The sequence below is a fragment of the Coptis chinensis genome, chromosome 3 (assembly GCF_015680905.1).
Source record: "Coptis chinensis isolate HL-2020 chromosome 3, ASM1568090v1, whole genome shotgun sequence".
In the NCBI taxonomy this organism is placed as follows: Eukaryota; Viridiplantae; Streptophyta; class Magnoliopsida; order Ranunculales; family Ranunculaceae; genus Coptis; species Coptis chinensis.
In genome coordinates, this window is record NC_141458.1 from 74,521,213 (window position 1) to 74,535,356 (window position 14,144).

General features: G+C 38.3%; 1 protein-coding gene and 1 long non-coding RNA gene across 2 annotated transcripts; both read right to left on the bottom strand.

Moving 5' to 3' along the window:
- Positions 1–46: 46 nt before the first annotated feature.
- LOC147510772 (uncharacterized) lies at positions 47–4,214 on the bottom strand. Its single transcript, XR_015216879.1, has 5 exons — positions 4,035–4,214; positions 3,746–3,960; positions 950–1,042; positions 693–812; positions 47–113 (listed from the first exon to the last, which is right to left on the bottom strand). It is a non-coding gene; the product is annotated as an uncharacterized LOC147510772 (long non-coding RNA).
- Positions 4,215–4,736: 522 nt separating this feature from the next.
- LOC147510773 (uncharacterized) lies at positions 4,737–7,948 on the bottom strand. The gene is made up of 5 exons (XM_086598241.1): positions 7,479–7,948; positions 7,249–7,332; positions 5,690–5,986; positions 5,480–5,579; positions 4,737–5,408 (listed from the first exon to the last, which is right to left on the bottom strand). The coding sequence occupies exons 1-5, from the start codon at positions 7,946–7,948 to the stop codon at positions 4,737–4,739; spliced, it is 1,623 nt and encodes a 540-aa protein (XP_086454367.1).
- Between the last annotated feature and the right edge of the window lie 6,196 nt (positions 7,949–14,144).

Here is a 14,144-nt window from a genome sequence, read left to right on the forward strand (position 1 = left end):
TCTCCTACGCCTCTAACACGACCACCGTGTTCGAGTACCCAATGCCGAGTCGAGACGTCTTTAGTACCCTCAACCTCTAAAGTTCCTTCCTTGACCTGCGTTTGATAATCATCCTACAAGATAATGAGTGTGGATGTAGACTTATCGATCACCCAAAACCACAAAAGCAGAAAAACAAAGATTGCAAGATTTGAATTAATAAGAGGGTTGGTCACAACCATAATCTACACCTTGTTTATTGTTTCTAAGCAAGTATCTCGAAAGCAACCCATCAAAAGTTTCTCAAAAGTGTTGTCACCCTCTCGGTTGAACTTTGATTCATACAGTGGACTTAATAATCACACAAATGTTTCTCAAAATAAAAAGGAGTTTTATGACACCCTACTGAAGTGATTTTGAACCCCTCCCCACCCTCAGTATATCCATTCTAGTTGTGCACGTGCATGGGGCAAAGCATGAAAAGGAGTGCAAGTGGGTAACTTATATTCTTAAAATTTTCCATGTACCATTCAAGAACTGCCCTTAGTATGATAAGCTAAGCAACATGATCAAATATAGAAAGTAAAACAAGAGAAGCAAATCATCACCTTGGTCAATGTGGCACCTTTCTACTGCCTCTATATTGTAACCTTATTATTACTATTAATATAACATTCACACTATACTAGGAAGTATACTAGACTGAAACGTACTATTCTCTCTGCAACTTCCTTGGTAGCATCATTTGCATAGTTACCATCTTTGCCTTGGAGGGAAAGTTGCCACCCATAAGACCTGTCCTTTCCAATAAATGATGCACCCTCCTCTTGTCTCTTTTTTTGAAGTATATAGCACATCAAATAATAACAAATTAGAGGAATGCAATATTACATAAATAAAAACAAATTAAAGGAATGCTATATTACATATCAAATAACAAATTAGAGGAATGCTATATACATTTACTTACCTTTTTCTCCACGCGATTAGCAATACTCATCCTGCCTGTTCGGTGGTTAAACTTCTTTTGCTTTCGCCGCGTTGATTGCACTTCGCTAAGATTCTTACAAATTAAAAAAAAAAAAATACGTGTTATGTACTAGAGCTGTTTAAACCATTTCTTGAAACAATACTTTAGCTGGAAGTAGTTTTGAATGAGAAAAACATTCCTATACGCCCTTAAAGTGATTAACTCAAGAAGATAACTCGTACGTCTATAGGAACAATTATCGATATGGGATTGTAAAATGGCGATTGGGTTATACACTCGAGGAAAACCTCATCCAGCAGACATCCCAGAAAACCTCAAGGTAATAGCATAGTGAGATACGTGAATGCGGTATATAGCAAATAAAGAGAACAAGCATAACAGCCTAACGTGAATGCGGACGATAGCTTTCTTGTTCTCTCTCGTCCCCTAGTAGCTAGTTTTGAGTTCCCTTCCTCTAGTAGCTAGGCTGCTTCTAGTAGCTAGATTGTTTTGGTTTGGAGTGGGGTGGGACGATGTGATACTCAAGTATTCCCTGTCTTTGGTACTCTTTCCCGATCGAAATTTCTTGGGTCATTTGGGTCAAGCTTGGCACCGATCTTCTCGCCCTTTGATAGTGTTCCTCATGTTGTAAGCATAGTTCTCCAAAGCATTTTTCGACTCAACCTTCTTCTTGTGTTCCTCATCCTCAGATTTGTATTTCTCTGCCTCTGGACCATCTTCTCGATTTCATCCTTGGACAACCTACCCTTGTCATTGGTGATGGTAATCTTATTCTTCCGCCCGTGGTCTTGTCCTCGAGAGACATTCAAGATACCATTGGCATCAATGTCAAAAAGCAAACAAGTCTGGGGACACCACGGGAGCGGGGGATTCCCGAAAGCTCAAATTTACCCAAAGATGTTGTTGTCCCCGGTTCTCGGTTCTCTCACCCTCGAACACGGATCAACACACTGGCTGGTTGTCGAGTATGTAGAAGAAGACATTTCCTTCTTGGTGGGGATGGTTGTGTTCCTTGGGATCAAGGTAGTCATGACACCTCCCGCAGTTTCCAACCCAAGGGAAAGTGGAGTGACATCCAAGTAGCAAAAGGTCTTGGACCTTCGTTACCCTCACCACTAAGAATAGCGGCTTGAACAATGGCACCATAAGCAATGACCTCATCAGATTGATGCTCTTGCAGAGCTCCTTTCCATTAAAGAAATCCTCAGTAGAAGCTCTTTGAACCTTGGGAATTCTAGTGGAACCACCAACAAGTACAGCATCATGGACAGTACTCTTGTCCATCTTAGCATCTCTCAAGCACTTCTCAACAGGGCTCCACACACTTTCGAACAAATCCATGTTGAGTTCCTCAAATCTGGCTCGGGTAATGGTGGTATAAAAGTCGATACCCTCAAACAAGGAGTCAATTTCAATTGTGGTTTGAGCAGTGGATGAAAGAGTCCTCTTTGCCCTCTCACATGATGTCCTCAACCTCCTAAGAGCTCTAGGATTTCCACTGATGTCTTTCTTGTGCTTTCTCTTGAACTCTTGCACAAAGTGATTCACCATTCTGTTGTCAAAATCCTCCCCTCCAAGATGGGTGTCACCAGCAGTTGCCTTAACCTCAAAAATACCCTCTTCAATAGTAAGAAGAGAGACATCAAAAGTACCACCACCGAGATCAAAGATAAGCACATTCTTCTCACCAACACTTGTAGCCTTCTTATCAAGACCATAAGCAATAGCAGCAGCAGTTGGCTAAGGCAGGAGCATCTCTACAACCGAATGAAGCTACCTGGACAAATGGCAGACCTACATGGTTGGTTGCAGAAGTAGGAAGCACCTTTTGATAGGCTTTTTAGATTTGATTAATTGTATCCTACCCCCAAGTTTGTTGACAATGAGGAGTCATCGAAGACAGTTAGATTTCGAGATGCCGAGCTCCCGAGCCATGTTAAGCCCGTAAGACTTTGTAATTATTCTCGATCGTGTGTGCTTAGAAGTAAGGCCTAAGCTTCTTAACGAGAACACTAATGAAAGGGTAGACAAGTCGATCTAGGAGTACCTCGTCTCTGCGTCGAAAGCAGAGTTCGGTGACCGACGGTACACCGATGTTGTGAATACAAACTCCCACGAATTCTAATCATCTAGACATAGATTTAGTTATTATAAATTTAGGCTAATATCATTTTGTCACATTCTCGCACACAATTTTCAGTCGCTAGCCCTTGAACTCGGTAAGCATGATTAAACAATGGCAGACTTGACCGTGAATACAAAGGCGGCAGCAGAGAAACTCGACAAAGGAATACAAAAGGCAGCAAAGCAGCAATGAAGACGAACGAAACCAAATGACAAATCTAAAGTAGAAGCATAGAGAGATAAAGCGAGACTTTTCTTGTTGCGATATGGAGATAACAGGTTTAAACACTTAGTCATGCCAACCGATAACTTCGGAGGGGAGACTACAATGACTAAGGATGACATGCAACCAAGAATAGATGATGCAAGGGAATCCACCTAGAATCTTACAAGATAAATTCTCGCAAGCTCTCTTGTATAATCAACCCTCTTTGGAATCTAAAAAAAAAGGAAACCACAAATCAACAAAATCCACTCAAACTAAAGTTGGCCTTCGCCACAAGTCCAACCTCCCCGCATGACCTCTTTGCTTGGAATCCACCAAGACATGGATACTAGCTTCTTTAGGACTTTCAAGAAACTAAGACGGTAAAACAATAGCTTGCATGCATGTACAAACAAAAGCAAAATAAAATTAAGAGAAATACGTACCAGAAATTCAGGTGTAAGTCTACTTTTTACAAAAGTATCCCAATCTTCTTGACTGATTACTTTTCTATACAACTTTGGTATTTTCTTGAGTCTCTTGGTTTATTCTTAAAAGGTAAGATGTACCGTCTAGTAAGACGAGACTTGAATGCTTTCCACAACCTGCCCATCGCACTTGTACGAATAGATCTTTCATTTGTGTCCAACTTAAATTTTTCCTATTTGTAGGTAGCATATTAGTTAATCATGTAAACAAAATGAAATTAGCTTATAAAGCATTAGATTAATGTACCTTCAAAGAGATCCACAAATTTTTCTTCAATGTTGGTGATACATCTTTCCAATTAGTTATTGTAATCCTTACTCTTGCCCTCACCAAGTAGCCTCCATAACTACCGATGTCAGTTCCACCTTGACCAATTGGTTGCCCAGATTCATTATAAACAACTCCTTGATATTCACCCTTTTTCAATTTTTTTTATTTTTACACACTTTGCCGCTCTTCTGACTTTCCTTTTTTTGCTTGAACCTTTTTGCTACTTTGCCTCGTCAACTTCCATATCTTTTGAGCCCAACCGCTTCTCGAGTCTGAATGGTCTTCAAAGCCATCTTCGAGTTTGAATGCCCTTGTGAACCATCTTTGGAGTTCGAATGATCTTCCGAGCCATCTTCCGAAGTCTGAATTCTCTCGAATTTGAATACTCTTGTGATTCTCAATGCTCTTCCGGATCCATGAGTGTACTGTAAAGACCATTTTGTTTTTGTTTTTTGTCAAGGTTTATATATATATATATATATATATATAGCTTCCATATATAAAGCTTCCACCAAGTAGGTCTTTAATTGTTTAGAAATGTAAACATGCAAATGTAAATGTAAAGACTAGTCATCTCTCGTTTTATTTGTAAGTTTAACACAAAAACTTGAAACATTCTTAAAACCCGATAAAAAACAACAAAAAAATAAGAAAAAGAAAAGAAAAGTCCCATAATGACTAGTAAGAAGTCTTATTTAACTTAAAGAAAAACTCATTCGGCTCGACCCAAATCCCTTCACAATTTTCACGAGCATAAGGCAATGGCAATTCATTAGCTAAATCAAAGGAGTCAATAGTTGGCAGCGCCTTGTCTGTAATGGAATCATCATCGAACCCAGCATCATCGTTCTTATTGCGATAGTCTCTTTCAGGAGTTGCAAGGACAACTGACCATCCCATATTTAGTTGGTCACTCACATAAAAAACTTGCTTGGCTTGGGACGCTAAAATAAAAGGGTCGAACTTGTGGCCAACTTTACCAAGTTGCACAGATGTGAAACCCAATTCATCAACCTTAATGCCTCTCTTGCTGTCAACCCAATCACACTTGAAAATAGGAATCTCGAAGGTCAAGTAATCCAACACCCATACTTCAGTAAGCACACCATAAAAGCACATATCCGAAATTACAGGATTCTTGTCCTTGGCACTAGAAATCTGCATTGCTGAGGCCACTACACTGACTCCACTGTTTTGGTTGACTAGTTTAGCTTCTCGGTCCTTTGTGTGATAGCGAAAACCCTTAACTTCATATCCGGAATATTTTAGCACATCTAGACTAGGTCCCATGGCCAAAAACTGCAACGTTTCGGAGACTTTGTTATTTGGTATGTCTTGCTCTTCCTCAACCTGGTTCTCAAACAATATTAAGAACAGTGTTTTAATTTTTTAAGTAACAATAGAGTGTTAACAAAACATACCTTTTGGCGAAGCCAATTAATAAAGGTGCGATTATGCTCAGCTTTTATCCATTTTACACCCTTGCGATGATTTTGAAGCCTTAGGTAGTCCATATGCTCCCTTTTATGTTAATAATTAAAAGAATACAAGTATTAACTACCAGCTCCCTTATAGAAACGTTGGAGATAAACATCTAGTTAAATTGAACTATTGTGCGTTTATCTACTTACTTGATATAAGGCTGAACTTCTTTCATGTTTTCCAACACATAAAGATGTGCTTGTTGCCAGGACTTCTCATCAACTTCAACAACATGCGAACCCCCAATCGGTCTTCCACTGCAAATTGTATCTCCATCTTCCAAATCATTGTCTGTCATGTTTCTTGTGGAAGGAACTCCAATTGCATCTACTTCACTCAAGAATTCAGCACAAAACTCAACAACTTCTTCTGCAATATAATTCTCCGCCATACATCCTTCTGGACGGTTTCGATTCCTAACATATCCCTTTAACACCATCATGTACCTAGAAAGTTTTTTAAAGCTTTAAACCTTTGATACGTGCATTGTGAGACATTTAATAAATAAATTAAAAAAATCATTCACTTACCTCTCAAAGGGATACATCCATCGAAAAAAAACTGGACCACATAGCTCGACCTCCCTTACAAGATGGAATCAAATGCACCATGATGTGAAGAATGATGGTGGGAAAAACTTTTCTAACAAACACAAAGTTACCACCAAATCTTTCTGAATATTATCCAATTTCGACACATCCACTATTTTTGTGCAAAGAGCATTAAAGAAGAAGCATAACCGAATAATGGTATACCTCACATGCTTTGGCAACACCGATCGTATCGCCACGGGGAAGAAGTTGTTGCATTAGTCGGTGGCAATCATGAGATTTAAGACCATATAATTTCAAATCTTTCATTGAAACACAAGATTTGAAATTAGAACAATATCCATCCGGGACCTTCGGTTCAAACAATTGTGTTGCAAACTTCCTCTTTCTCTTCTCTAGATAATGTATAACATCTTTGGCGGTAGGTAGAATCTTGTCCCTCTCTTCTCTCGGTGCTAGTTCTTCCCTTAAGTGCATCTCTACAAGGTCAAGTCGGCTTTGAAGTGAATCCTTTGTTTTCAATGGAATATTAAGCAAAGTCCCAATGATGCTATCACACACATTTTTCTCAATATGCATGACATCCAAGTTATGTCTCAAAAGCAAATGTCTCCAGTAAGGCAACTCAAAAATATAGATCTCTTTTTCCAACAGCCTTCCTCATGATTTTTGTGTACACCATCAGTTTTCCTCCGCTTTGGTGTTTCTGTATCCTTAGAACTTATTTGCTCCTTTCCCCTTTTTCTTTTCTTTGAACCTTTGGACCTAATTCGCGCCTTCTCCTTCTTTGATTTTTTTGACTTTCTAGCACTTTCTGGTGGCTTTCCCCATGAGTTTTTGAAATGCTCAACTTTTGTGAAGATTTGCACCCCATTCAATGATTCTGGACTTGATCGCAGCTCTTGCTTACCATTAAATGGTCTTTTCTCCTTTCGGTACGGATGGTTTTCTGGAAGCCATCTCCTGTGTGCCTGGTATACATTCTTCTTGCCGTGTTTCAATCTAATAGAATCTGTATTTTCCCCGCATACTGGACAAGCAAGATACCCTTGACAAGATTACAACCACTAAGTTTCCAAAGGCGGAAAATCAGCGATTGTCCACAATAGCACAGCCCCTAAGTATAAAGGATTCTTGCTTATAGGCATCATATATACCTCAACACCGGCTGCCATAACAAACGAAGATCTTCAATCAAAGGTGCAAGATAAACATCAATGTTGTTACCGGGTTGGTGCGGACTGATATCAACAATGTTAACATTAAGAACTTTCTCTTCATGCACAGCCATGGTGGCAGGTTGTAAGTCGCCAATATAACAGGCCAACAACTATGTCTGCTGCTAAGAGAACTGTGTGGATTAAAGCCATCGGTTGAAAGTGCAAACCGAAGACTTCTTGAATCCGCTGCAAACTCTGGCCAAGATTGATCGACGTGTCTCCATGCTTGGGAATCAGCTGGGTGACTCATTTGACCATCAACTACCTCTCTTTCATTCGCATGCCATACCAAATTCTTCGCCGTTTCAACAGATTGAAACATTTTTTTAAGTCTAGGGATTATTGGGAAATACCATAGTACTTTTGCTGGAACACTATAATTTTGGTCAGGATTATTCTTTTTCACCTTATACCTTGACGCTCCACATGTAGGACAAGTAGTTCTATCCTTGTTTATTAAACCTCTATAGAGAATACAATCATTGGGACATGCGTGAATCTTCTCATGCTTTATTCCAAAAACAGACAAAGTTTCCTTCGCCTCTCTCATGGTCAAAGGCAGCTCATTGCAATCTGGGAGCATATCCTTAAACAGAGCCAACACCATAGAGAAGCTTTTATCAGACCACCCACTCATTGCCTTCACATTGAAAAGCTTAACCAGAGATGATAACTTGGTGTATTTTTTACACCCGTCATTACAAAAGGTAAATCAGCTTCTTCAATCGGGTTCACAAAGTTTTTCGGGGTTCCCCATGAAAGTCTCCCCGAGTGGCCTCAAACATTTTTGCGATGTTTTGCGGCCTCATCTAGTCCACCCTCATCAAAACCTTCCCTCGACTCCCTACTTTCGATGTCGACTCCTTTGGAGCATCTTCCCCATGCCACACCCATGTGCAATACGTTTGTTCAATCTTTTTCGTTTCTCGGATGACGCCTCACCTCCACTATATCAAATTCGTACATATTCCCACATTCAATGCATGGGGGGGGTATACAATTCTTACGTTTTGCATTATCAAAAGCAAATGTAAGAAACTGATTAACGCCTTCTACATATTCAGTAGAAAAATATATCTCGACATCCATGACTTGTCCATCTCGGGCTACCAAAACAAAATACGATAAGTCCTTATCATCGACAAACAAGCAAAAATCACGAAAATAGAGTTAACTGAAAAATATAGTCTAGTTTAAAATTAAAAACAAAAAATCATGTTAGATAACCATTTGTGAAACCTTCGTTTATAGCCCCTAAAGTAAAACGTTTCATAAACCTTCGTTTATAGCCCCTAAAGTAAACCTTCGTTTCATAAACCATAAAAAAAATAAAACACTAACGACCACCTCAAATCGGGGAATAAAGCACAAATTGTAAAAAAAAATCCAAATCAAATGAAAACCCATACCTTACTTTTACATTACTTTTACATTTTTTAGAAGACATCATATACTCATTGACTGATCCAGGTAGGGAACGGGAAAAGCAATGGTAGTTTGAGACTTATTCCCTTTCTTGTAGTTGGAAAGATCGTGCCATGCAGTAGTCATTCTTATACATAGCTAGGTACAAAATGCGATATTCTTATTTATGCAAAGAACTGTTATACAAAATTGTTCCTATTGAAAAAATATAGGACCGTGCCTAGTATTTTTGTGAAAGATTATCTGTATATAGTAGTTAAAAATGAACAAGAAAGCACCCATTTGGAAAGGGTTGACGGAACTATGTAAAACTCAGCAACTTCACAAAAGCATGGGACAACAGAATAATTTTGTACCTTCGTTGTACCTTGCGCTTAATTATAAATGAAAATTGAAGTTCTCTTATTTCCCCATCCATTGATCCATGTAGACATGTAGTGATTGTCTCGGAATGAGAGTAGTATGAGACAGCAAATCAATTTCGTATAATTATGTATCTTAGTTAAAAGTAAACAAACTTAGACATTATATCAATTTTTCCAGTTAATTTTTCGATCTACAGAGTTAACTTAAACATAAAGCTTAAATATTAGGTTATTGCAATTTCTGTTCATTATGTATTTATCTTTGTGTAAAATTTCAAAGTGAAGTAATTCTATTTTATTTCTTAAAAAACAAGATTCAACGGCAAGGATCCGTGCGATTTGGACTTGTCACAAAAAACAAAATTATACCCCAATTCAGATCCAAACACCGGCATGGAGTGATATCTTCACCGGCGTCTGAATATATTTTTTCCATTGATTTCATGTTTTCATTCACAAATTTTACAGAGAATTCCTACATAAGTAGACCTTACGTAAAAGACCTTACTTCTCCCTCCAAACCCAAGATGCGTTGGGGCGGGGAACTTCTGTACAAGTTCTTCAAGGATTCCCAATAAAAACTAAATCCTACTCTATTGTATGCACTTCCTACCACATCTCTCTATGCTTTCAACCTGAGCTTACCGTATACAGAGAATTCCTACATAAGTAAAAGACCTTACTTCTCCCTCCAAACCCAGTAAGTTCTTCAAGGATTCCCAATAAAAAATAAAACACTAACGACCACCTCAAATCAGGAATAAAGCACAAATTGTAAAAAAAAATCCAAATCAAATGAAAACCCATACCTTACTTGATTTAACTGGATATTGTTGTTCGAGAGAGCTGTGAACACGTAGAAATCCTAATCACAATCAATTGAAATTCCCCTGTTCCAAAAAAAATATTGGTATACAACTCAAAAACCAAAACTTTTTACTGCAACAAATTCAAAATCGAATAGAGATAAAGAACTAACCTTGTGCGTCTTCAATTACCGAACTGAATTTTGGAGAGGTAATAAATTTTAGATGGAGAATGAGTGAAGAGAGAGTCGTGAGGAATTGATTTAGGTTGAGAGAGTGAATTGAAGATAGAGTCATGAAGTGTGTTTAGACTTTGAGTTTGAAGGAACGGCTCGCGAAAGTGTTTCTTTTTTTCGTGTTTGTATGATTACAGAATTTGAAGAGTTTCAACTAAAGCGGGGAGTTGAGATTTTTTAACGTGGTTATGTGGGTGGGTGTCGTGTTTTTTGTTTTTAGTGGAGCTGTGGTCTTAGACAAAAAACTACCTAGGTCATATAATGGGTCAAACGGTCACTTAAGAGTCTATAATACGTAACTATTTTAGTGAAATAGTCACAAATAGTTCTCCACACATATACACCTTCTTTAGAAAAAACCATTTGTGACCGTTTCGAAAACGCACGTCACTAAAAACTTTATAAAACAGTCACAAAAACCCTTTTATGCCATTTGTGACCGTTCGAACAGAACAGTCACAAATACCATTTTAAAACAGTCACAAAAAGCCTTTTTTCTACTAGTGTGTTGAGTTTTTATAAGAAGAGGGAGATTGAGGATTGGAAGATTTTTATGAGAGTGAATGGTAAGAGGAGGGAATTGTGTACAGATATGTTGGCTAATGTTCTTGGCATTGATGCAAGACGCCTCACACTGATAGTGCAAGAATCCCAGTTCGGAGGGATCGAGGCTTTGATGAGAGAGACGGTATTGGAAGGGCAGTACAATACGAAGTCACATTGTGTTCGACAATCGTCTCTAAGAACCAACCAGCTGGCTGTAGCTCAGTGGATTGGTCAGAATGTCATTTGCACTACAAAAGTTAGTGACATTAATTCGAACTGTCTGCACGTTCTCTGGGTTATGTAGGAGAAGAGGTATGATTTTTGCATCCTCGACTTTTTGTTAGCTGAGATTCGTTGCGTTGGTATTAATAATGCACCATTCCCTACTTTAATTACAAAGATTATGATGCATTGGGGCTATGTTTCGAAGACTAATAGAATTATGTTGAAGTTGCATGCAAATCCACAAATTTATAAAGACTGTATTCAGAGGAAGTGGAAATTGCCTGAGGATAGGGGTGTTGAGACGGAATCGAGTGAGGAGAATGAGGATGAGACGTCATGTTTTGATGCTGGAGTTTGGGAAAAGGCTACTACGAATGAAGCTCATGCCTCCCTACTACATCGTGGTATACGTTCTTTGAATATCATCTGTGAGGATCTTCGGACTAGGCAAGTTACAATTCATGAGAATTTTGAGAAGATCAGCGATAGTCAACGAGATATCCGGGCTAACATGGAGACTCTCGTCCAGCGTGAGGATGAGCGTTGTGGAACCATGAATGCATTTATGGACCAACAACGCCGATTCCAAGTAGAAGTTCTACGACCCTTGCCACTTGATGGGGGTTCTTCTTCTGATACCTCTGTGAGGCATGAGCATTGTCGGCACAGGACGGATGACTCTAGCCCATCATCGTCGCATGGCTAGTTTATTTTGTATTCTTGTTGTGTTAAGACTTGTTTTCTTGATTTTCGTAAATTTTGTTTGTTAGTTAAGTAGTTAATATTTGGATTCTGTAATTGTTATTTTATTTTAATTTAATTTGAAGTTATTTTAGTTTCTAGCATATGCTATGTGTTGTATCGTGAATCCCACCCTCTCAACTTGTTTGGGGGTGGAATTATTTATTTAGAAATGTCTATAATCATATCCACGTATTTTGTTGTCGAATTATTATTGTCTGCTTGATAATGATTGAATTATATGAGAATGTTGCTAAATTGGCGTCGCTAGAATTAGCAAGTGTTGTTTGGTGCAACCTCAAGGAGTCATAACTAGATGATTGCTATTTTAATTCCAGCCAAAAAGCTATTGGTTTGGTTTTAGAGCATGTCTATTGTTTAGTTCTATTTTGGTTTTAGAAATATCTTTTTCCATCATGTTGCCTGAACTAGTTCCTTGGTGCACTCTCAACTTCACATCACACCTCTCACTTTGCATCTCTCACTTTGCCTTTGAATTTTCACTTCATAGCACTCATCATACTCGGGAGCGCGCCCTCTATTTTTTGTTTATACTCAGAGAGAGCGCGACGCTCTAAAATCATCGACATCGAAAGCAAGGCAAGCGCCAGCGCCCCTCCCCAGCAAAGTTGAGCTCACCCGCGCCCTTCACCTCCACAGCCACTTCCAGTTCTAATTTTTTTGTAGGTTCTTCCGAGGTTGCTTCCAGCAGTTCTAGAGTGTGTTGTGTGATATGAAGTCTCCTCAGGTCATACCAGAGCAGTCCTTCGAAGATTTTCTTGGGAGCAAGACCTATGGAGGATGGTTCTGCGAAAGGACCGTGTAGTCAAGATGGTAGAATCTACTGGTAAGTCCTGATGACTGGTACTCACCTAAACTTACTGAATATTGCTATAATAATTTTTAGTTCTTTTATCGACTAGATGGAGAACAAGTGTTCTCTGTCGTAGTTAATGATACGACAATGGATTTCAACAAGTTTTTGGTTGCCTTTGCTGTGAAAATGCATATGCCTGTTCTTAAAAACTCATGGGGTTATCTAACTAATAATGTATACCTTTATAACTATGAGTACTTTCACGAGACTTATGGGACAGGAATTTTTCGTGTAGAGGACCAAGGGCAATATAACATAGCCCTTGGAAGCCTGTCCCTAAACGTCGGCACTACCATGTTCTTTATCATGATGAATATCTTAGGAGAGTGGCGGTTTTCTTCTGCGAATAATGCCGCTGGTGACGTTTTCTTTGCTTTAGCTGAGGGAAGTTTCTTATATAACATTCCCCAGGTTTTACCGGCTAGTCTAGCAAGAGCTCATAGTATGAGGCATAAGTACCTTCTTATGCCTATTTTAGTTTGCCGCATCTTGTGTTTTTTTTCCCTGATTTTTATGCCCTTTTCACGGATTAGGTTGGGGCTGAAATTATGAGACCCACCAATTGTATTGTTCGTTCATTTCGTGTTATGACTTGGCCGGGATGGAGGGTACACCCTCATTAGGTTGCTCCTTACACCCCATCAGACCGAGTAACACTTGATAGATTAGTACGGGTTGATGATACAAGGAGAAAGGCTTGGCAAGTTATCAAGATGCAAAAGAACCTTGCTTCTTTATTGGGGAGGAGGATGATGAGTAAATGCGGGATATGAGGTAAGTTTTTTATTTTTGTTAGTGTCTGCTTATGTCCCAAGCAAGTTAATTCTTGTGAACCCCATAACGGGTGGAACTCATATAGAGTTGCGTCTGTTTTTATTTATCTATATTAGTATGTTTAAAAATTTTTTTTGCAGGTGTTCTTCAATTTTTACGCTTCTATGGTATTTTCTACCCTTTTTATTTTAATACTTTGAGGACAAAGCATGTTCTTGTTTGGGGGTGGCATAGAAACACGCGTAAATTAAGGCAACTATTAGGATAATACATATATAATATGCCCTTGTTTTATAGTAAAAAATTTTAAAAAAAAAAATCATAAATAAAAATAAAAATTTTATGCTATACACTTAGGAATATTTGTATTGTTTCTTTCTATATGATGATAATAGTCTAAATATTTCACATTAACTTTTATATTAGAATAGTTTTTAGAAACTTACGTTAATATGTAGGTAATAATCATTGTATCTTTCTATAAATATATTGCATGCGTATCTATGATTGTTTGGCAGTAAGTTTCTGAAATCTAGGCTAGAGTACTTATTCTACAAATTCTGTGAGAATATAACATAAAGCCTTATATGAGTGAAATATTTAAAAAATGACACAAAGGATAAGTAAATTCTGAATAAAGAAATCACACATCCACTTGCTTGATCACTATACCATACATATCCTAAGCAAGAATTTAGGCCCTCTTTGGATCGATATAGCCAGAAATTCAAACCTATATGAGATTATTTCCGCTAGTCGCCCCTCTGAGCCTTTCTTTAGCCTTTCATAAACCGCAAATCCTTTACCCTTTTACAAAACAAAATAAAAATAAAATATG

Bases quoted from the DNA above. Each gene is read 5' to 3' on its own strand.
- LOC147510773 (XM_086598241.1), bottom strand. From the start codon at position 7,948: ATGAGTGGGTGGTCTGATAAAAGCTTCTCTATGGTGTTGGCTCTGTTT. The intron at 7,333-7,478 runs GTTTGCACTTTC...TGTTGATATCAG, and splicing joins GCGGATTCAAGAAGTCTTCG to TCCGCACCAACCCGGTAACA. The intron at 5,987-7,248 runs GTATATATGATG...AAAACTTTCTAG, and splicing joins TTATGGCAGCCGGTGTTGAG to GTACATGATGGTGTTAAAGG.